Here is a 25,067-nt window from a genome sequence, read left to right as displayed (position 1 = left end):
TGCTACAAAAAATGATATTCATATTTTACATGACATTCGCCATCAGAAAACATATAGAATTTTATCCATATAGATTATAGTGCGTATTTTCTTCAATTTCATAGTTTGTTGCCGCTTAGTCAGTCGCCTATTTAAGTTCGCAACAGTCTATTCCCTACAAAACAGCCAATTAACTCATAATATCAACACATAGTAGCACCATCGTCCACCGATCCGCAGATCCTCAGAGCCACATGATGTATGCTGGTGTTTAGCCAGCAGAATAAAAACTGGCACACGCATAAATCTTACAAATGCGTCACACACTTGTGGATACTTTCGAGTGCCTTTCGGCTTTCGGGCAGCAACAAATTGGCAACATTTCTGGGCTATCAACTAGAAAATTTCGGCATGTCGAAATGCGATACAGAACATTCTGTTCTGTCTCTTTGGGGAAAATAATTCAATTTTCGGTGCGTTTATCGTTTGAAGTTCTCATTAGCCTCAGGCTTTTCGACATTTTTCATATTTTTCTTCTGCTGTCTGGCGTGTGTGCCTGGCTGCCTGGCTGCCATTTGAAATTGCACAATGTAAGATTTGCTTTGTGCAACCAAATACTTGGTTGCCAACGGCCAGATAGCGTACATATTTTATTAATTAAAATCGCATTCGGCTGCCCAAATGCCAGACAAACAGACCAAGACCGAGAAAACCAGACGCAGCTGCTCCAGTTGCCGGCTTTCAGCGGCTCACTCACTTTATCAGTGGGACATTGACCCACTGAGCTCAAAATGAAAACGGAGGCAAGTGATTTCGTTGCCGCTGCTGCCTTTTTGTTTTTCCTCCATGCCTTTTATGTGTTTATGTATTTCTTTGGCTTTGTCTTGTGATTGTTTTCATTTCTTGTTGTTATTTGTTGTTATTTGTGGTTTGTGGTAGCCGCCGCCGCCGCCGGCAGTTTCCAAACAAACAACAACTATGCGTCAGCGACTTGCTCTGACAAAATCGTAAAAAACAACAAAAAAAAAAAAAAAATGAGTGAAAGAAACTTTGCATGCATTGCGCATACGCACCGTTGCCCGGTAGCCGGAAAACTTTTGTGCACGCAAAGTGGCCAGGCTGAGAGACAACGCCAGAGCATCATCGGTCAGTTGGCCAAAGTGAAAGATGGCCAACACACTGACCCATTTGCCGAGACACACCTGAGCTAAACTTTACGAGCCAGGGTCGTAAAGTTGGAGGCTTCAAGAAATAATTATGACTAATTATGCCAAGAGCGAATAAACCTCTCACGAATATTAAGTTTTATTTGCGATGAAGAAGGAGAACTGGGTTAATAGTAGAAACAAATTAAAATCAAATATAAATAATTATTTTGAATTTCTAAATACCATTATTTAAATTGTTTCATTTCTTAGTAACTGCCTAAGAATAAGTAACAAAAGAATATTAAATGATGTATAGATTCTCATTTTTCAGATATTATTTTTTATATTAATAAGTATTTTAAAGAACATTTTAAAACTCTTAAATAATTCCCTTTAAGTCGTGCCTATTTTTGTTAAATAATCATATGTTTTCGTGTTGTTTTTCTCATATTTGTGACCCATTTTGCTCGCCGTGCCGCGCCACCTCGAAGGTGGAGCCCCCCTGACCTTAGTGGGCCGGCAACATAATCTTATTATGGCCGCAGCCAGACGAGGTTCCAGCCTTGTCACGGCTTAAGCTCTAGGTTCTCATTGTGCTGGAGTCACGCTTTTCACCGCCCACCCAAAAAGCCAATGGCTCATAAAGCGACTCGTTGGCGTTAATTGTCACAGCTCGTAAATTAATTATGGCATAACCTGAGCCATCCCCCGCCTCCGCCCTCATAACTCATACTTTTATGCACAATGTGTGATTATTATTTGCCGGTCAGCATTGGATTTTGAGGCTGCCACCTTCGATGCCGCTAATTGCTTGTGGCGGGCACTTGGCTTTTTTTTGCATTCATTATATTCGTATATTTTTCTGCTTTCTCTATTTGTTCTAAGGTGTTTTCAATTAGCGCGCCAAGGCTACTTCTCCATATTGATTTTGCGGATTTGCGGGCTGAAGTTGCCACGAAGTGGAGCAGATCGATGGACGCTTCAGTCGGAGAGTGCCCATAATGGAACTGGCACTGTCATTGGTATTGGTATTGGTATTGGGAGCAAGTGAACTGTCCGGGCATAATCCCCGTCATTACTTATTCAATCGACCTGTGGACCCAACGCCTCCTTCCTTCTGCCTCTTGCCTCCTGTCACCTGTCACCACCCACCGAGCACCGAGCAAGCACACCCACTGGCCACTGGCACTCCATTCCCATTTCAGAGCAGACCCAGACCAGGTCAACACCATCCATTACACACGCTGGTGCTGCACCAGGCCCCACATAAATAAGCGGAGCATGCTGGCCTGGTCTGGCATGGCCTGGCCCAGCTTGGCCTAAACTCAAACTTTTTCCCAGCACTGCCAGCTAAAAGCATCTTAAGTGATTTAGTGCAGCCAAGTGACGGGGCAGTGGAGGTGGCAGTGGCAAGTGGCAGGGGACGGAGTTGAACAGCCATTGAAGAGGGGGCGGACAAACTCGTTTGGGCCAGATTCACATTCAGAAACACTCTAAGAAATACTCAACACAGGGTTTAGTGACTTCTTGGATAGGAATTTGTTCCGATAAGAGGGTATTGTAGGATGATTAGAGAAATAAAAATATAATTTGATAAAAAAGCATGCAGTGAGGTAGGCGCTTTTTTTATCAAACAGGTGGGGAGGTTCTATAATCTAAATTATTCTTACATTTTAAAAGATTTTAATTTCTGCCCTGGTATTTCGCTTTGAGTACCTCAAATGGGTTTCTCACTAAGCCAGGCCCTCACTTTTGGCCAGGCCAGAAAAGGATTTGGGTCACCGAAATCTCTGGCAGCAGCAGCAGCATCGCCAGGGCCCGTAAAGTGGCCAAATGTTGCCCGCATTTAGTTCCTCGTCGTCTTTCGACGGTATTCGTTTTTTGGCTTTTTCGACCGGGCCGGGACCGGGGTTGGGGTCTGGGGCCTGGGCCGGGCCATTAGCATGCGAACAGGGCCAACTGCCAAAGCTTTGTCAGATCCAGCTCCAGCTCAGGCACCGGTCCAACATGCGAGCGTGCTGCATAATATATAGTTGATATTTTTTTCGGCTTTATCGTGCGCATGAATGGCCCCTTGGCTCTTGCCCCTTTCGCCTCGCTTCTGCCCCAACTATCGCCCCCCCCCCAGCCACTCAGTAGTTTCTGTTGCTGCCGCTGCCTGACCTCGTTTGAGGTCGTTCGTTCACCTGTCGCTGCTGGCTGCACTTTATGCACTCAACATTTGCATGACTGCCCGGGTGTGCGAGTATTTGTGTCAGTTTCTACGTCAGTGTGAGTGTGAGTGTGTGTATGCTGGGTGTGTGTGGTTGTGTGTGTTTACCCAGTTACGAAATTGTCCAAAATGCTGCGGCTTACTGCCGGGTGAAAGTTTGTTGTTTGTTTGCAGTTCCACAAGCTACTAGAAGCAGCTATTTTTGGAATACACTAACATAAGGTTAAAATATAGAAAAATTATATAAAATAAATTAATTTTAAATCAAAAAAAAATATTAGGGCTTGGGAAGAAATTATTCATATTTCGGAAAAAGTTAAATTTTAGTGACGAGCGATCTGCAATCGTTGTTGATGACGAGCAGAGTGCTAAGTGATTTTCAAAATATAAAAACTCCAATAAAAATATTAAATAATTCTAACGAATTACTGATAAATAAAAATAGTTTAAATTCAAATTTCTTAATATATTTTTTAAGTTCAATAAACTCCCAATAAAATACCACCTAGTCCTGTAATAGTTTTTGGTAACGAATCCCTTGGATGAAAACATGAAATCAAAGTCCTATAATTTTGTTTTGAAAATTAGTTCGCATGAATGAAAAGCCCATAAACTTGCCAAAACTTTTACCAATTATTGCACGAATTTTCTGTGGGCTGATTGACAAAGAGTATGGCATTTTCGTGGCATGGAACAAGAGTCGGCATTACTTTGGCGCTTCTTTTGTTGGTTTTCATATGCACCTGGGTGTGCCAGTCGCTCTATCTGGAACGGCTAAAATTGTTAGTTGCGTGCTGAATTAAGTTTTTTTTTTTTGTGGCAGTGCAGCAGCAGCAGCAACAGAAACAATTTGCACGCAGCAACCGCCCACTTGCCTGGGGCAACAACACCATCCAGCAAAAGCAACAAAAAGCTGCAACAACTACAAAATTGTGTCAAGCAATTTGCGTAAATTATCGCCATGCTGTTCGCCGGCTCTTGCCACTGCCGCCTATTCATGAGGACAATTGCAGTTTAATGACCGTTAAAATTAACTTTGCCTCACTTCGATTCGCCATGACACATATTTATTTGATTTGATTTCGAAGCATTGCATTTTAAATCACAAACTAGTTCCATTTGCCCATTATCTGGACTTCCTCAATTTATTGATGTTTCAATTGAATGGTATTAGATGTACTTTTAACATGATATTGATTAAAAAAGGGTTGTAAGAACTCTTGAAAATAATGATTATCCTTGTAGTTTTGTAATTTAGTCAACATTAGCTGGACAGTTGTACACATTTTCCCGAAAATCACATACGAATTTCTCCCGATTGAACCATTGTCCGAGCTCGCAGAAACCCTCAGCTGGACAAACACCCACACCCGCACCCACACAGATCCAAAACCGCTGACAGTGCTGGGCATTTGGCAGCATCTGGCCATAAAAGGTGCACTTCACAGCCGTATTTGCACAGGGTTCTGGACCAGGATCAGCAGTTGTTGTTGGATCAGGATCAGGGCCAGGATTAGAGCACTCGCCATCCACTCGGGGACAAGTTCCCGGGACGCAGGCGTTCACTACAATATCGAAGACGAGTCCTGTGCCACACTTTTTTAAGGTGATGGAGTTGTTGCCACAAAGATAGTAACTCGAGCAATCGTCGCAATCGGGAACTAAGTCTCCAACTTGGTGATCCTTGCACATACAGAAGGAGTCTCCGGCACAGGGCAGGAACACGCCATTGGCCAAGGAATAAATCAGGATGGGTAGTCCCAAAAATAGTTCTAGAAAGAGTATGTCCTTTGGAGTTTGCCTTAGAGTTAGGATCCTTTTAATGCTCACCGATCTTCATGCTGCCAGGAATGTGATGGTAACTGATCGAGAATCGTAGTGTGATCTATTTTATAGGCAATTCCTAAGAGTTGCATAACGAATGTGTCTGTTGGTTTTGCAATTGACCCGACTACCGACTAACACTCCAGATACTAGACGTTCTTTGTTTACTTTTTAGCAATTATCTCTTCCAATATTAGGTCGTATTGTGGAACAGGAAAGAAGTTCTTCAACCTCACTTCAATATCAAAAGATAAATGCAAAAAAGAGGTATGTGGGGCCTCGAGCACGTGTTCGCACATCTACGTTTTTGGGGCAGGGCAGCAGTCAGAATATGAATAAAAAATCGAGCGAGAAATCAAAGGCAGCCATATATGCAAATTTTGAACTGACCTACTCCCATAAGAAAATCAAATCGAACCAAACGATACAAAACGGAGAGCCAGATAGACAGAGAACGGCAGTGGCAATAATATCAAAAATTCCAAATTCAAACTCAGTGAGCTCTCGGCCCACAAGAGCGAACAAATATTTATGCAAATCGGTTTTACGGATTTTTCTGAGGGCGTCGATCTCTCTGGAGTCAATCAATCAATCATATTTTTTATTCACTCAACCAGCGGGAGAAGGACAAGTTCCAAGGCAAATTGCGGGCAATTAGCGTTAACGCGGAGAAAGGCTTTCTTTTTACCAAAGTCGGGGGGTAATGGCCAAAGAAATTGCTTCAAGAACTACTGACAGGGAAATGTTAATAAAAGAGTATATGTTACAGGTTTTTTTAAGAAATAAAATCTATGAAACAGATTTCTTCTATTGAGAAAACTACGTAATATTGCCAAAAATAGCATTTAAAAGAAAGAGTTGACATTTCCCATAGCTTCCAAAAAACTTAAAATAGTAGTGAGTGTGGTTGTGGGTCTTCTGCCTCCATTCACATGCTCATCTAAGCTGCTGACCCGACTTCCATGTGCTCCCCTGACCCTTCGCCACTCGCCGGCCAGCACTCGCATGCCTCTACGTATACATAATTCACTTAAGCGCGCTCAACGAAGCGAGATGAATGACCTCAATTTGAATAGTTCTCCATTCCCCTCGCTGACCATCCCGTCCAGCTATCCATCTGTCCATCTGTCCGTCTTTCGGGTGCCATTTAAATCAACAAAAGCCACCGCCTACTTTTTTTTTTGACAATCTCTTTTCCCCACTTTGGAGTTCTCACTCTGGTTTCATGTTGATTGCATTCTTGTAATATTATTCAAATGCTCGACAATTTTCGGGGCCAGTTTTCTCGAAAGCCCGATAAAGCCCCGGAATCGAGGTTATAATTATTACTGCCTCGGCTGAGACTCACTGAAAGGAGTGGCTGCCATGGCTATCATCATTATAGCCACGACCAGCACCACCACCATCGTCATCATCATCATGGTGCTGCTGCTGCTGGCATCGTTTTTCTTTTTTATCTATTTGACACAATTCTCTGGGCAAAGTTGAGTTCCCTGCCCCCACCAGGCCCCATCGCGCTGGGATTTTTGTTTAGTGACACAGTTTATATTGCATGGAGGAGCAATCTCTTTTTTTTCAACTTTTTTTTGTAAGTTGTTGAGCGTTGAGCTGCCCTACTCGTATTTTGACTACCTAATTAGATAAAAAGAAGAAACCCCGCTCAGATGGTGGGTGGGATCAGTGGAGGTCAGTCACTGATTAAGTGGTTTTGATGAAACCCAACCCGAAGCCGAAAGCAAATTTTCCAGTTAATGGCTAGAAATTAAGATAAATTGCTGGAGACAAGGCCTTATCGGGAATCTGTAATAATTGGCGCGGCTACACGTCCGCCAATAAACATTTCAATTAGCCAGAAGATTCAAAGAGATTTGCCTTTAAACGAAAACCACAGAATATTACATATAGACCTTGTATAGATTCTCTGGAATTACCAGATCATTAAAAGTATCTTGAACTTGGCCAAAAAAAAATTAAAATTACATTAAAGAATATACACTAAGAAGGTGTATGAGAAGCTTTTAACAACCGGAAGCCGCTATAACTGTACAAAAGCCGATGCCAAAACAGGTAAGAATGCGAGCGGGCCAATGGGGCGTATGAGCAATGCTGCCGAATTATCGTTGCCGCCGGTTCGAGTGGTCTTATCAGGTATTTGTGCTAAAATGTGCCACTAAATTAAAACAAAGCAACAAACAAAGCCAGCCAGACGATCGATGACAGCCGAAATAAAAATAACAGAAGGGGCGAAATAGGTTCCGATGCTCCAATTTGATAAGCCATCGCATTAGCAATTAGCGAATTAAATGCCAGCCCAGACCAGACCAGACCAGCCCTGCTCATTCTATTAATGTTTCGATGAACTAAAAAGCCTTCAGAGAAAATCCATCTACAAGACTTGATGAACAGAAAGCAAACAATTAAATTAGCCAAGAGGCAAACGTCAGCCAGAGACAGAAATGCGAATCGACAGTGCAAAACTAGAACGCCGCCGCCACATTTGTGAGATGCCAACGAAATACACATAGATCGGCCAGATACATCGACCAGATACAGATACAGATACAGATACAAAGCGGGAGATGAGATCAACGATCGCCGGGTGATCGATCGTTAGGGCAGCTGGCTGCTGCTTTTTATCCCTCTGGCCCCTCTCAGCCAGTCCAATCCGTGATTGATTGAATTAATAATACAAATTAACAGGGCCAAGTAGGTAAGATCAACGATCGGAGCCAAGTGGAACGGCATGCGTTTCGTAGGCGCTTTCAATCCCAGAATCCAAGAGTCCAAGAATCAGAATCCGAATCAGAAGCTGCCCGAGTGTCTGCTGATATGGATCATAATAGAGAAATCATTTGGGAGCTGATCACCGCTAATAGAGCTGGGGAAGAAGTGTTTGCTGATTGAGTGAAAGGCGGGAATATGTTTCTGAAAATATTTCTCAGAAGAGGGGTTTCATTAAAGGAGCTATTTAGTTACTAAAAACTATAAGATTATAATTATTAAACTCATCAAGTCTCTAACTTGTGATAATTTTTACTCAAAGTTTTAATAAGAAAAGCTTATAAGAAAGAATGACTTTTAAGAACTCTTAACTCTTAGTTTCTTATTGAAAAAGAAATCTATGGAAATGAGTAATGACTTCTTATGTTACTTTAAAATTTATTAACAAATTTAAGTAATTAAAAACAAAACAGAATTTTGTTCATCTGCCTGATTAAAAACGTGTCTTTTCAGCTCCCTGTCCGATAAAAAGCGATTAAAATTTTCCCCCCATTTGATCATGCCATGTAAGACTTTGGAGCTCCAGACCCTACTTCCCTTCGAATCTCGGCATAATCAGATCTGAGATCCCCAACTGCAGCATCGATATCAGTCGCTTCCTGTCCTGCCAGTCCGTCTCTGGCTCAGCATAATAAGATCAACATCAGATCCGTCACCATATTGTCAATGAAAGTCAACAAGAGTCGTTGTCTTCATTATGAGGAGGAGCACTCTCACACAGATACTAAGATACAGATACAGATACACACACACTCGCACACTCATTACCCAGACAGGGGCAGACGATCGTTGACCGGAATGAAGAGTTGCAGGCGCGTGAGTGATTTCTTCGGATCAGAGAGAAATAAATATTATAATTAAAAATATTAAAATTAAAAATATTAAAAAAGGTAGTATCTTATTCAGTAGGGAAGAAGTTAAAGAACTACCTCTCTAATCCCTTTATGTATATTTGCTTTTGCATTATTTTTCTCTCAGTGCATTGCTGATGTTGCAGGAGTTTCTCTGACCACTGACCACTGTCCCCTCCGATCGCTACCGATCGGCCAGGCTGGGGAGAAATTGCAAGGGATATTTTCGTGGCGAGGGGGATCAGCGCCCTGGCAGTGCGTTGAACTATAAACGTCGTTCCCTGTCTTTTTAATTTTTTTTGCCATTTTTTTTCTTATTGTGGCATTTCATTCTTGACTTTTTGCTCGGCGTTGTTTGGCAACGTCATCGTCATCATCAGCAGCCCCAGCAGCAGCAGCCTCAGCCGATTACGATCGTCATCATTATGAGAGTCTGGCCCGGAGTTTTCTTGCTTGTTTTGCAATATCATAATCAGTACTCCCCAGTCCCCAGTACCCACGATCCGATCCATTCCCATTCTATATATTTCTCTTTTTTTCCAGCTCCTCTGCTCATTTTGCAATTCGGATTCGGTGCAACGAACGCGAAGTTGCTTATTTTGGGTACATTTTTTATGGGATTTCACCCACACTTTCCATATTTCATTAGCTTCAAGGTGGTATTGCCAAAAGTAATATAGATTTCTATTCTGTCAGGGGATATACTTTAATACTATATTATTATAATACCATATAGGTCCTCTATTAACAAGGAATTAGAACTAGAATTCCTCAAATTCCCTTTAATATTTCCTATTTTCTTTAGATTTTTAACTCATTTTAGAATCTAAACTATACAAGTATCTGATAAACCTAGTTATATCTTCCATCTACCATATATTTCTCTCTCTGTAACCTCGATCAGCTGAGTTTCGTTTGCTGACTGTGCCTCGGCTGCTGCCTGGAGGTCGATCCCTTTGCGGATTGCTATCAAAATGCATTGTTTCGGTGGTTCACCCTTTGCAGTCGCCTTGCCGCCGTCTGTCCGCTCACTGAACCCCGCATCCCCGACAATGGAGAACACTTCCCGCCGTGGGTAACCCCGCCTCCGGGCTCTGTCCGTCCGTAAAGTGTCAATGCACTTGTTCTTGTTTCAACCAGCACCACAACCAGCACCAGCAGAAGCAGCACATTTATGTGCGCGTGTGTGCTTCTCCGCTGATGTGCGATTGCGATTGTGTGTTCGTTGGCGTAGTGCGTGTGTGCTTCACTGCGTCTTCTTCACGTGCGTCGCCTCCTGCTGTTTGGGCCAGCCCCAGTCGAAGTCGAAGTCTCAGTCTCAGTCTCAGTCTCGGTCGCAGTCTCAGTTCCAGCCCCCATACCCTTGTCTTCCTTCTCCTGATGGCTGCTCGGCACCCAGGTTGTTCAATCCTTTTGGCTTTCCGTTTTTCAAGCACTGTTTCTCCAGCAAACTCTACACTGAGAGAAAAAAGAGAGTCTTGGGGAGTCCTGACTAACATCTAGGGTATCTCATCTTGTTCCATGATACCTTGGCTGCATAAAATTCTATGGTTTAGGTTTAATTTTATAAAAATTTTCTTCAGTGTACTTTTTCCTGGCATACCGTCGTCGCCTGGTCGTCGTCTGCCTCGAGTGCCTGCCCAGCCTGCCCCCATGTCCCATGCTCCTTGCCCCCTGACCCCTCATCCCCCAATCCCCAAGCCCCAATCCCTTGCACAGTTCGGTCGTTGCTTCGTTTGTTCGCTGGCTGCCTTTGCACTTTGGTGCATCCTTGTCTGGCGTTTGAACTTTTTGTGTTTTTGTGTTTTTGTGCTGCGTTGTTTGGCGTGCAATCTTTGTTCGGCAGACGTCTGGCCAGTGCTGGTGTATTGGTGCGAGTATCTGTGTGCACCACAGAGTATCTCTCCGAGTGTGTGTGCATTGGCATTTGACTCCATTTAAAGTTTGTTTCGCTTTATTTTGCAAATAAAATTAACTCCAGCGATTGCCACAGTGCATGTGGAAGTGCAAGTGAAAATGGCAGAAGATGGAATTGCCAAGTGCCTGTCTCTGGCTGCCTGGGAGTCCTCCCTTTCCGTCCCTCCTATGTTGCACCTTCCGAGAGCTGCAATTTAAGCCGCCCAGTCTGGCATTTGCTAATGAGCTGAGCTCTGGCTACGCATAAATATGAAATGGGCACACATTAGCTCAAGGGCCGAGCTGTTGCCAAGATGGGGCTTACTTGGGGAAACGTGGCAGAGGATCCGGAATGGTCCTATAGAAGAAGTGGCTCAAATAGAGTCTCAGATCAATTATCCCAATTAAGAGCAGGACCCAGTTCAACCCAAAAGCCCACTCAAAATCGTGCTAAACTTGTTAAAGTGCTCGCATGCAGACATTTTTCCATCGACCCCGATCCACGCGTTTAACCCACTTTAAACTTGTCTGTTTTCGGGGCACACAGTCACAGTCATTAGCCAAAGCAACAACAGATACAACAGCAATCTCCATCTTCATCTCAGCCTCTATCGCATGTCCCATCAGCCTCTGTCTTTGTTGTGTTTTTTGTTCATCATCTGGCTCCGGCGAGAGCCATCAACGGCATTTAATAGGCTCATCAACACACGGAGCTCCACCCAAGCAGACACCCCCACTCCTAAGACCACACCCCACCCTGACCCCCTCTTGAAAGCCCCCTCAGCTTCTACAAAAACCACCTGTACAACATTTTAATACATTTTGTAATAAAAACAGACGTCATTAAATGGCGACTTGCAAGTAACTGACGAGATACGCTTCTCCGGAACTTTCCTGACCTCTAGAGCTCCCTCGCTCCCCTGCATTCCATCCGGCAAGTCTCTCCAGCAGAACTCACTCCCACTGAAACAGTTACTGTCGACGCCCCTGTCCATTCCACCCCTGCCTTCCCCCCTTTCTGGTTTAGTTCTCGGTTCTGTTCTGTTTAGCGCTCTGAATGGAGGAGCCGAGTCGTCTCCATCTGTGGCAGGCCCATAATCGTGGCTATAGCCACAGCCAGCTCCAGAGCCTGTCAATCAAGAGCTGTTAGTACACAGTGGGAAATTTTCATAGTTTAAATGGGATATTACCAGTCCAAAAGGTGAAGTAGAGATGGAGTAGATAATGAGTTTAAATTTTAAAAATTTCTATAAGTAAGATTTCTATATGATCCTATTTTAGGACAGTGCAGGTTTCAAAAGGAAACAGATACTTTGTTCTAATATTTATAATAAAATCATTACAAACTTAACTTATTATATTTAGTTATCAAACTTATGGATAGAACCTCTATTTTAATAAAAACTTCCAAGCATGAAAACGCTATAGCTTCTGATCTTAGGTTTAGTTCCTACGAATGTCTATATTATTTTATAAAATTTAACACACTCTCTGTAGAATATATTCTCCCTTCAGATAGTTATGGCCACTTCCAAGTGCAAACTTCCTCTGTAAGACCACTTAGAGCACTTATTAAACATGCATATGAGAATTTTTGCGTGCTTCGCTGTTGCTTCGCCAACATGAGCATTGTGGTGTGGTGTTATGGTCGCCTGCACCTTGCCTCATTTGTGGTCGGTTGTGCATTTGCTAAATACCTTAGTATCCGCCAGAGACCATAGAGACCAGATACAGATAGAGATACTCGAACGAGGGCGAAGTCTCCCCCGTCTGGCACTTGAGTTCTTTTAATTTAGAGGTCACTTGCCAACTGTTACCAGCCAACTGCAGCGAACTCGACTCTGTATCGGTTTCTTTATTCTGTGCGCTCTGCAAGTGCGAGTATCTTTGTAGCTGTATCTCGGCCTGGCGATGCAGCCAAGCGAATCACTCTGCGGCGGCTGCCAGTCCAAATCAAAACTAAAACAGTTTGCGGTATATTCTTGGCACAAAACTGTCAATTATGACTACGACTACGACTACGATGAGGGCTAACCGAACTGGCCCACAAAGAACAATGATATTTGAAAGTTCGTAGCATTCGTTATGGAATTGGCCGAGTCGAGTTCTTGTTGGGAGAATATTTGGCCAAGTCGTGGCAAGCCATTCAAGCCATATAGGTTCATTAATGTCACCGGACAATGGGATACGACGAACCCACCCATTTGCTAATGACATACGAAATAAAATTATAATGAATAAATAACAAGAATCACACAGATACAGATACAGATACAGATGCGGCACGGCGCCTAGAGAGTATGAGATACAAATGTATCTGCTGCTTGCGAGCAAATATGTGGGTCAATTTTGTAATAAACTAGACGGCAAAAAAAAAGTAACAGAAACAGACAAATAAACAAGAAGCTCGACTGAGAGATTCTCACAGGCGCTATCTTCTAATGAGCCACCAGAATCCGGGCTGGTATTTGGATTTAGAATTGTTTGGAGGAATCGGAATTGGAGCTACAAGGCGGCAGATACAGATACAGTATCTACCCCCCTCCCCCTTTTGTACTGTTTTTTTTTTTGTTTTTGGCCAAGTCCATTACCCTGAGTTGGGTAATTGGCCCCGACGCTGCTGCGAGCTTAACTGTTAATGGGCGCTTGACTTGGCTTAACGGTAACAGAAGCCACCGACTTTTTGGTCAATGAGCTTCGGGTTTAGCCCCAGCTTCAGCTACAGATACAGATACAAAGCTTAGTGGTGTATCTCATGGATACAGAGATACGTAGTTTAGTGTGCTAGTTTAGCGGGCATGGCAGATGATTTCATGCTTTTGAGATTTAATTGTTATTCATTTGGTTTGTCATTCGTTCAGTGCACTTGAAGAAAAAGTTTTTCGTTTTAAAAATAAAAAATTATTATAAAACATAAGATATAAATTATACTACTAGTCATGAAATAATCTTAAACTTTTTCTCTTAGCGTAGTATCTTTTCTCTCCCTGCCTTTTGTTTTTGTATCTGTATCTGTATCTGTTGTTTCTGCTGTTCGTTTTAGTTTCATTTTTGGTTTTGGCCAAACCTTGAACCGCACGCGTTCAGTTTATTGGCCGCTTTTTACTACGAATACCGTTCGTTTGCTTCGCTTCGCTTCTGACTTTCTGACTTTCTGACTTCTGACTGACTTTTCGATGATGACGCCAAAGATCATCATCATCATAGTATACATATATCTTTGTGTCTATAGGGTGTATGGTATGTGTGTATCTCCACCTGAACATTAACCCGCTTATCCTTCTTCCTTTGACGTGCGTTGTTGTTGCTCCTGCCTACTTAACCCAGTTGTTGTTGTACATAATTTATTTATTTTAGGCCCCTTTTCGAAATTTGCCTTTGGCGTGGCCATTTACATATACGTGTGTATATGGACAGCTTGAGGGTGTATTAGTTAGGGTATCTCATAGTTTGCCAAGCCGAACAGCTTTGTGCATTTGATTCGCTTAGCGAAAAAACAAAAAAAAAAAACAAAAAAAAAAAGCTCTAAACGCACAAGGACAACACTTAATGTTAATGAACTCGGCAAACAAGTGCACGAGTATTAGTTCGAGTATCTCTATCTGTATCTGTATCTGTGGCTGTGTATCTATGGGGGCATTGTTTGTCTAGTTTGCGAATTTGTCAACTATTTTATGCGAGGCCCCCAGGCATACTACACATACACCACTATACATATACCGACATCTGTACATAATATATGAATTTATGTCTGTATGGACGGCATGGCATGGCCCCTTGAAAGCCCAGGCAGTGGCAGCTGCTAATAGGATTCTGCTCTATGCACCTGTTCTCCACTTCTGCCCCAGCTGGACTTGTAGCATTTTTATGTTTCCGGTTCTGATTAGAAGTTGATCTGCTGAAGCAGAAGCTGAAGCAGAAGCAGCTACCACAGTCTGGAATGCAAATGAAAAGGCCAGAGCACAAGCCCCAGAGCCGAGCCAAATCAATTGCCCTCGGGCCGAAAGGAGTCAAATCACAACAACAACAACAACTAAAAAAAATGAGAAGTAACAACAACAACAACAAGAAGCCAAAACCCCAACCAGTTTGCGCAACAAAAACCAGTTTTTTGGGGCCAGTTGTAAAGTTAATGCTCGTGAAAAGGAAAATGGAAATTTGTGCAAAAAAATAAAACGAAAAGCGAAAAAAAATAAATGCAAAAATAGGAAGTAAAATTTTGTGCCCAACCACAAAGACAGGAAGTGGCGAGAGGCCAAGTGAATGAACTCCAAAGAGGAGGGAGGGGGTCAAAGGAGTTGATTACTCAGCGAGTTCAAAAGTGTGATAATTCGATTGCAATTGATATTAAGTATACGCCGCGTATGTCTCACACTCACAGATGTAACTCCCCGGAAATTGGAATATAAAAATTTACCATTCAATGAAGCTGCTCCTGGTGGCGAGTTTTATCCAAAAATAGGCTCCTTCCTTCTTCTGGTTCTGTCCAAGTGCGTTGGCTTCTCTTATTAATTTGAATGCCGTTTTCGGTTGAATTTCAGAAACTTCACTTAAGCAACAATTTTCGGTTTCTGCCTGTTTTCACTGCTCTGCTTTTTTGTTAAATAAATATATATATATCTCTCTATATATATCTTGACTTCTTTTTGTTGTAAACTTTTTTGGAACTTTTTCCTCACTGAATCTTCTCTTGCTTCTGGGGAGGGAGTTTTGAAATTCAAATCACACAATGCCCCGAAATCAATTTATGCAACCGTCAGAAAAAAGGGGTGGGTGGGGGTTTCTTTCTTTACTTTTTCTTTTTTCTTTATTTATTTATTTTTTTTTTTTTTGGAGTGTAGGTGGGGAGTGCAGGGTGTCACACGCGTCGTTTGTTGTGTGTATATTGGGAATATTGGACGCACTTTTATCTTTGCAACGCCTGTTGTTTCACTTTTATGTATGATTGTATGATGTGTTGCAAGTTCTATGAATCGAATTCTGCCCGATTGGAAATTTGTATTTATTTTCTGGCCAAGATAGGTGGTTGTTGTGCTTTGTTGTTACTGTTGCTGGCTGATGTTGCTAATGTTGCTGCTGGGCTGTTGTCCGGTTTCTAGTGGTATTCGGATTTCTGTCGGTATTTCCGCGCGAGTTGACGAGAGGCAACTGAAAACGACAACGAAACGAAGGGGCTCCAAGCCCCAGTCGGCGGCCGCTGCCGGCGTCGACGTCAGCGTCGATGCCGACGCATGCGGCAGCAGCGCAGAGCTTTTACAGCACGCCTACAACAGCACCAGCAACAGCAACAACACGCCAACAGCAACATCAGCTGAAGAATACCAGAAGCAAAACAAAGAGCCCAAAGAGCGATACTGCGCTCTGGGAGAGAGACACTGAGCGAAAAGAGAGAGGCCGCTATGGCAGAGAAAGCTTTCGGACCGGCAGAGGCTGCGAGTGCAGTTGCAGTTGACTGCGCAGCCGGCAGAGCACCAATTGAAATTGAGTAACAAGATTTGTTGCAGTTGTATGTTGCATGCAACTACTGCCGCTGCCACAGCCGCTGTTGCTGCTGCAATCTCATGGATGCAGAAAAAAAAGCAAGCTGCTTAACCGGTGTTAGATGCATTTGCATTTTTTTCTTCCTTTCCTCTCAAGCTGAACAGAAAAAAAAAAAATGAGAAACTGCTAACGAAAATGCTGCTCAGCCTCCGGCTCAAAAGCTGGCAGTTACATAAGCCTTGATTTAGATGATGGCTTAAATGTGCATGTATGCGTGGCCGTTCGTCTGTGAGCTTTGCAATAAGGAAGTGACTTTTCGTGTCAGCCTCGCAGTTGCTGTTGCTGTTGCTGTTGCCTTTGGAGACTCTGGTTACTTGGGGTTTTTCTCAGATCTGATTGCCTGGAGGAAACAGGACGCATCGCTTGACAATTTCCTGCTTTACAGACAGTCTCAATAGTTTTCCCACATCGAGACCGAATTGCATCCGTTGGATACTTGAAAATTGAGTTTACAACCAATGAAAGTTTTTCCTTTTTGCCCATTATTTGCTTAACGAGGCTTTGAAAGTAGCTCACATTAAATAAAAGTGGGAGAAATTCTACTAAAAACGAGCTATTTGAGGGATTTTCATGGTTGAATAGTTTATTGAATATTCTTTCAATTTTTATATCTTTGAAATAAATGATTTTTAGAAAAAATTGATGAGTTTGGAATAAAAAGAGCCATGTTTTTAAAAGTAATTGCCCCCAAAACGCCTATAGATAAATGCTGTATTTTAAGGATGCATTTTTGTTGACTATTTCTTTAATAATATGTATCTATAGTATGCTCTAATAGACCTCTATTTTCCCCGATTAAGCCACCTAATTGAGGGCTTAGTCAGTGCTAAACATGGGCGAAAATGCAGTGCCTCAATTAGTGGCAAGCTTACTTCGTTCGGGAAGCCGTTATGGGGGGAGGAGGGCTGGCTAATTTGCAGCACGCAACTTGCTTGGGAAGTATGTATTAAAAATCATATTATGACCAATACCCTACGGTCTCCAGACGCCTATCCCATCCCATTTCATTCCATTCGATTGCACTCAGAGAGTTTGAAATTGCACGCGTCTTAAGTAGCAACTTCCTTCGGTACTTTGGTACTTTAGCAACTTTAGCAACTACCCCCGGGTCCGAGGGCCATGCCCTTTTTGGCATGTCAGGCACGTCTTAGCACGCTGCCAGTTTTGATTTAATTTAGTAGCAACTTGAGGCTGCAGGGGTTAAGGGAGGCGAGTAGAGTAGAAGAGTACTTGAGGCAGGGAGCCACCATCGATCACGCTTCTGCTGCAACATCATCATCATAATCATTTTTATGAAGCCGGGTGCATTAAGATCATCCCAAGATCAGCAGCTCGAGCTCTTTAGTCTTCATCTTCGGCTTGATTAAGCAGTTAAATGGGAATGGGGGCTAGGGTCTGGGTTCTGGAAGGAGGAGGCAACCGGGGCTGTGTTGAAGGTGTGTTCCCATCAAGCCGTCAAAGTGGCCGCCGCCATGATCATCGGTGGCCACACTTGAGAGCACATTGGTCCGCTTTTTTCCGTCTCCTGCCCTTCCCCGAGACTCCTCTATCACCCGGAATGAAAAAAAGGTCAACGCATTCTGCAAAATCGTAAAGGGAAATGCCACACAAACAACCACATCAACAACAGCAACATGGAAGCGGCGTGTTAATTGAAGACAACCAGGCAACAACCCACCAGTAACCAGATGCAAGCCGGGGGGAGCCAGAGGGGGCTATACTATAAAGCTGGCCAGCCAGTTCGAAGCCCAAAACGCTTCACTGATTTCTGCGTTGGCAGCGGCAACGTTCGGTAATGGTTATTGCAGCCGCATTTGAAGTTGCTTCCTCATTTTTGTGGCATGCAGACAGAGAAACCCATAGCTCATGCACAATGGAAAAAGTTTAGATAACTTGGCCAGGAAATGGGTGTTATTTTTCTTAATATTTTAACAAAAAATGCATTATTATTTGCATTTTATTATGAACCCTCTACTAGTCTAGTCTTTAAGTCAGAGTATCAGGACTAATACCAAATAATAACCCCATAAAGCTTCTTTAAATTGGCCAAGATTTAGCCCATAAGTGTCTTCCGGGTGGCAGTTTGCCATTAATTTGAAGCTGCCACTCAACGACGCGTGAAGTTGCAAATGCATCAGCAGCAGATGCAGCAACATCGACCAGGCAGCAGCTGCTTATGTTATTGGCAGCTTAATCAAGCCACCCAGCACCCTCCCCGTGGACTCTAGTCTCGAGTCAGGCGGCACCTCGTCCCGCACCCTTTGGTGATAATGCCATGTTGTTGACGTCGCTGGCCAGAATCACGGAAGCGCCAAGAAAAATGCGTGCGTCGCTGTCAGCGTCGCAGAGTTGTTGATGTTGCTGTTGCAGTTGTTGCTGTTGCACTGGGCGTTGAACCCGAGGGCGGGTGCAATTGCCGCCACTGTTGGCGATGCGTTGTCAACTAGTATGAGTCCAAGTGTATGGGTAATGAGTGCACTAAGAGAAAAAGTGGGTTCTATTGCAGTTGTGAGCAAAATTTACTAAAATTTGTTGTTCAGGAAGATTTCTTTAATAAGATTAAAGAAGCTTCTGGTATGATATTTAATAAATCACTTATATTTAAATAAATCCAGTTAGGTTTTGTACTTTTTCTTTGAAACTAAACAGAGAACTACCTTAGTTTTCGAAATATTTTATTCTTACTCCATTTTTAATACTCGTATCACTTATATCTCGCAGTGTATTCACGGGTAATGGCATCGCATCATAATCATTTATTTTAGCACTAGACAACAGCACACAAAGTACGCTGGCTAATTTTATAAACTTCTTTTCTCTTGCATCGCCTGAGATTTGCTTTTCGCTTTGCATTTTTTTTAAGTTTGCATATACATTTTTATGATATTTACTAAGACATTCTTATGCGGGGCACGTTGACTGTGGCCGGAGGGAGCTGAGGAGGGGTTGGGGGCACAAAACACAAAGGGGAGTCCACTGTGATTGACATTTAGAAGTCAACGTTCGGGTGGCTTTGTTGTTTTTCTGCTACTGCTGCTGCTGGTGCTGCACTTGCTGTCATTGTCTTTGCCAGCCGCCCACCCACAATTACGGGCTTAAATATATACTATATACTACATCCCGATCAGCCCGATGCAATTGTACGACATTTCATGCCAATTTGTCAATGGCTTATGACATTAATTGCTCTGCGATATAGATTTCAACTCCAATTGCATTCGAATTCAAGAGAATATACTCCACAATTCATATAATTGGCTGGCACTAAGTATAAGGACTGAGTTTTGTGGGTTTTTGGGGAAAAATCCCCAGTCTAGGTGTCAAGGTTGCTCATTAATCAAACAATGACAATTTCTGTGCAATATTTGGCAATTAGCTTAGCCCGGTTGCAGGTGTGTGTTCCGAGGGGTAATAGCCTCAAAATTACGCATACTTTCCTGGAAAGTTACTGAATCACTGGAGAATGTGAGCTTCTTACTGCAAATGATGCAGAAAAGTGAAAATTGTAAAGCAAATCAGTTGTTGTGGAGTAAAAAGTGGGTTCAATGATCTACTTAAGAGATATTTGAAATGTTGAATTATCTTCTAAGCCAACCCAATATTACGTTGCCTTCTCTCTATTATTAAACTTTAATTATTGTGTTTGGAGTTGTTTTTTCGCAAGTTTAGCAAGGCGACAAGGTGTTAATTGAACTATAAATAGCTGGGCAACTGCTGCAACAATCGGCGGCAACATCTACCGCTTGGATACAAACGAGTTTCGTTGTAATTGGAGGACAGATTGCTCGTGTCGCCGGCAATGTTGCAGTGTTGCTGGATTGCTCAAAGGCGCGCATGCGTAACACGGCGGCAACATTCGCCTGCCGACAAGAACAATGAACCGCAACAAAGGCGGTTGCACAAATGAACAGTTGCAATTTGTCAAAGGGACTCGGGGCAATGCAACACCTGGGGGCACACGGCGATAGAAGCTACAATTCCCCAGAAGTACTCCCGCATCTTATTGATTTTTACTTAACTTGAGTCACAACAATATTCATTCATTCACCTGCAACAGGTGCGGCAGCTTTTCGCTTTTGTTATAAATATTAAATTGTTTAACGATCGCCCACAATTTTTTCCCCTTTTTTTGGTTTTTGTTTAAACTGTTTATTCAACTTTTCGGTTTATGCGTCCAGCGGGAATATTGCGATTAAATTTGTTCTGTTAAATGTTTATAAACGAGTCGCGAACGGCAATAACAACACTTTAAATACGTAATTAAAAAATTAAATGATATTTCGGCGGCAACAAATTTGTTGGTAATATTTTAAATTTACAATGCATTTCGTCTCAGCGTTGTTCTTTGCTGCGTTGTGTGTTTGCTGATTTGTTTTGCGAAAAAGTCATAAAAATTGCGAGCATTGGACTTTGGGTTCTGTTTGCGAAAATATTAAGGGAGGGTGAATGAAGTTGTTGGGCAACAGCAGCAACAGCAACAGCAACAGCAGCGGAAGCGGCAACATCATCGACAACCGCAACGGCAACGAACGTGAAACAAGCGAAAGTGAAAGGCGCCAGGGGAATTTCTGAAAAGGAAGCGGAAAGCAGTCGATATTTGCTTTTGTTTTTTCGAGGAGTTCAATTGAGGTTTGGTGAACTGATTAAGGAAGCTAAACAAAAGGTTTAATGCCACCAAGTGATATAATTATTAATTACGAGCGTTTAAGGAAATATGTTTAATATTTTATACAAAAATGTAACTTGTTTTAAAGAGGGGTTTGGAGAGACTAATTTTATTTATTATTTCTTTAAATCAAATTCTAATTTCAGCTAAAAATTAGCCCTCCCACTACATAAATACAATTATTATAAACAATTTGTGAAATTTGTTAAACCAAGCCATAAAAATGCATGAAATTCACATCCCCCCAGTCATAAAACAGAATATTTTCCTTTTATTTTCATACGCTTCTGACGTTATTGCCAAATAATACAATTTCACGCAAAACAATGGCCAAATAGCGCCGTGGCTGTGGCTAAACTTTAATTTAGCCAACTGCCAGACAAAAGACAATTGTTAGAAGCCCAAAAGCAGAGCGAGCAACAACAATGGGCGAAAATTCAAAGAGTCTTTTCGGTTTTTTATTCGGATTTGGATTGGCCGGGGCTTTGGCTGGCAAGTGACCCAGTTTACGCCGCAATTATAAGCCTGTCTTGGTCTCCGGTCTTTGTTGTTGTCACTGCGCAGGCGCAGCAGCAGCAGCAATATCAGACAACAGCAATAGCAACAGCAACATCAACATCTGACAGCAGCAACAGTTTCGTTTTGCACTCGATTTTGGGCGTCTAGAAGAATCGTGGCTGCGAGTCTCGAATCTTTGGAGCTGACATTTGATAGTTTGCTTTCAAATTGACTACAATTGAGTTGAGAGTAGTTTTGATTCTGTGTTACTATGTCGTCTCAGTGGTTGCTCAGTGTTGTTGGTGATGTTGCCTCTGGCAGTGACAGCTCTGTGCCCATTCCCAAGCAGACAACTGGCAACCAGACAACCAGAACTTTGTCCAAAAACTTCTGCGGCCATTCGCAGCTTTAATTGCATTTTGATTTGCGGCCAATTTGATTGACGGCGGTATTAGAACTCTAATTTACCAGAAACGAACAGAACAGAAAGTAGGAGAGAGCTCCGGCGCGGAAACTTTTCAATTAGCTCACCGCCACTGGCTCTTCTCACATAAATTTAAATGCTAAGGGAATCTAGGGCACAGTTCAAGATATTTTTAGAGAAAATATTGGGTTAGGTCGTTAAAAAGCCCCAAGAGGCCTTTTTATGTTCATTGTTTTTATTAAACGCTAATTATGGTTCTTAAAATAAATATAATAACGCGTAGCTGTAGAGATTCCATCTACAAATCGAGTCCCTCCCATGTATTCCTTCAAATTTCGTAGGGATCCCCTGGAAAATTAAATATAATTTCAAAAAAATACTTTGTTCCTAGATCCTGATGCAGATTGATGGGGAATCGATCTACAAATCGTTAAAGGTATTCCGCTTGAGGATCGGATGAGAATTGACAAAGATATAGCCTTCACTGGGGGCCATATTGTGGCCCCATGCACTTTTCCTGATTTTCGAAGGGGACCCTCCAGAAAAATTGATGAAAAATCCAAAAAATATTTTGATTCCAGATTTTGATCCAGATTGATAGGGAATCGAACCACAAATCGATTAAGGTATTCCGCTCAAGAATCGGATGAGAATTGACAAAGATATAGCCTTCACTGGGTTCCATATAGTGGCCCCATGCACCTTTCTTGATTTTCGAAGGGGACCCTCCAGAAAATTTAATGAAAAATCAAAAAAATATTTTGCTCCCAGATTTTGATGCAGATTGATAGGGAATCGAACCACAAATCGATTAAGGTATTCCGCTTGAGGATCGGATAAAAATTGACAAAGATATAGCCTTCGCTGTAGGCCATATAGTGGTCCCATGCACTTTTATTGATTTTCGAAGGATTTCCTCCAGAAATTTTGATGAAAAATATAAAAAATCGTTTGTTTCCAGATTTTGATGTAAATTGATGGGGAATCGATCTACAAATCCTTTTAGGTATTCCGCTTGAGGATCGGATGAGAATTGACAAAGATATAGCCTTCGCTGTGGGCCATATACTCACTCCCATGTATACCTTTGAATTTTAAAGGGGATCACCTAAAAAATTTGATAAAAAATGAACAAAATAATTTGTTCCTATATTTTGATGCAGATTGGTGGGGAATCGATGTACAAATTGTTTAAAGCTCTTGAATCTGATTATTTTTGGGAAAGACACAGCCTTTAGACCATTTTTCGGTTGAATAAGTAAAGAAAAATAAATTAAAATAGAAGTCATTGTCAGATTAACGTTTTTATGAGTTTTCCCATAGAGATACTATTTTGCACAAATTTAAAGCATGGTTGGGTGACGCAATCCTTTACTTTAGCAGGGGAATGTAAATAACCGTAGAAGTTTATCAAATTAAATGTGAAAATAATTGGCTTTGCGAACGGGGAAGGCAGATGCTGCAGCCGGCACGTCGGTGGTGGATGTAGTTGGTGTTTTTATTGCAACTTCTGCTGGTGGCAGCGCTGTTGATATTGCCACAAAATGCCGCATGCCGGCATGGAAACTTTGTGCCTGTCTGTGTATGTGTGTTTATGTGCTTTATGTTTGACCCAAATTCCCGCAGAGCGATGCAAAGTGTTGCTGTTGACGTTGCTATTGCTGTTGGTGTTGCTGCCGCTGCTGCAACATCCGAAATGCAATTTTTGCTTGCCAAGCGACGCGCGTTATTTTTTTGTATTTTATAGTACTTTGTTGCCGTTGCCAACAAAAGCTTTGCAAATTAAATAAAAGTCAAGCCACGCCCACTCTTATACACACAAGCACGGGCATCATAATTGCATTTGTTTTCTGCAAAATGGCCTGACCCATTAAAATCCCCAATCTCCATCCCAGAGCATTTCCAGAATCACTGAAATTAAAGTTTGCATTTAGCTTTCAGCTTTTAGTGCCCAATGATTTTAGCTCTTTTTCTAAGCCAACTTAATTGGAAAATCTCTCACGGCAGAAACTTCAACTGCAGCCTGCAACTTGCAACTGCAGCAATGGGCAATCGGCAATCAGCAATTGCTAGTTGCCAGTTGCAGCATGGCCATAAGGCATAATAATCCCACCATCCGAGTCCGAATCGACAAAAGTCTGTGGCAAAGTCTAATTAAACCGAGCAAGCAAAAATCAAAAGGCGCCTCGAAAACTTTCAGCCTTCTATGAAAATGAACCCCGCCTCTCCAGTGGCAACTGCAACATCCAGGCCTCCTCCGAACTTGCCACAAAAGCAATTTAAGTAAATTATTGAACTTCCCGTATGCAATGAGGCAGAGAAAGGAAAAACTTTGCATCAGTTGAGGATTCAGTTTGACTTTAAATATATTTCTTAGAATAATTTTTGTTCAAGTAATTAATTTAATAAATACATTTTATAAGTTTTCAACCATAACTTCCAAAGTAAAATATCTAAAATATTTGTTCTAAAAATTATTTTCCAAGTGCAGAGCATTTTAAGTAAAAGTTTCATGGTTGCAAGTTGCAAAGGAAATCTGTACTGTTGTGGAAAATCATTAAAAGTGGCAAAAGTCAGCACGAAGGCCTCCTTGCCTCGAAATCGGACCAGTGTGGGTCGAGTAGGAGGACAAAGGGGATTGCTCTTTTTCTCTCGTGGTTTCCATGTTAGTGTTGCGTGGGTGTTGAGGAAAATTAAGGAAATGTTTGCTCAACACCATGGACCCCGGACTCCGGACTCCGGCCTCCGAACCTCGGACAAAGACCATAAAAAATTGCAACAAATGTTGCGGCCAATAGACGCGACTAATAAATGTTGCTCGCGTGCAGCAACAGCAACAGAAAAAGCGACAGCAACAATGACAGTGACAGAAACAAATATCTGTTGCCTGTCATACACGGTAGACACGCCTCCCTTGGATAGGATTTTATAACCGCCTTAACCCGTAACCGTTTTTTTCCGATCTTTTTGGGCAATTAATTGTGCAACATCAAATAAATTGCATTTGAGAGCCAAGGGATCCGAATCCCTGGAGCTGTTGCTCCATTCCCGCTACTGACAACAGTCATAAAAACTAATTTTACTTCAGCTCCGTGGGTGGATTTCGGTTGTGGCTTACAGGAAGTTTGGAATAAGGGGAAAATTCGTGGCCAACCCGACTTTAAATGGAGCTGAGCTGCGGTTTCCGACCACATCCAATAGCTCCAAATAGCTCCTCGGCATGGGCTGGAGTTGTTTATGGGTGTTT

The 25,067-nt window shown here is 42.3% G+C and overlaps 2 protein-coding genes across 4 annotated transcripts in view; both read right to left on the bottom strand.

The window, feature by feature from the left end:
* The window catches only part of LOC6506936 (ecdysone-induced protein 78C), a 49,157-nt gene that overhangs the window by 3,312 nt on the left and 20,778 nt on the right, over positions 1-25,067 (bottom strand). The gene's annotated exons all lie outside the window — the stretch shown is intronic.
* On the bottom strand, positions 1,427-6,754 carry LOC26514012 (peritrophin-48). The gene is made up of 2 exons (XM_032454937.2): positions 5,170-6,754; positions 1,427-5,111 (listed from the first exon to the last, which is right to left on the bottom strand). Exons 1-2 carry the CDS (start codon positions 5,177-5,179, stop codon positions 4,594-4,596), a joined length of 528 nt encoding a protein of 175 aa, XP_032310828.1. The 5' UTR covers positions 5,180-6,754; the 3' UTR covers positions 1,427-4,593.

This window comes from Drosophila ananassae, chromosome 2R, assembly GCF_017639315.1.
Source record: "Drosophila ananassae strain 14024-0371.13 chromosome 2R, ASM1763931v2, whole genome shotgun sequence".
Taxonomy (NCBI): Eukaryota; Metazoa; Arthropoda; class Insecta; order Diptera; family Drosophilidae; genus Drosophila; species Drosophila ananassae.
The sequence above is the reverse complement of the archived record's forward strand: the minus strand, read 5'-3'. Positions and strand labels throughout refer to the sequence as shown.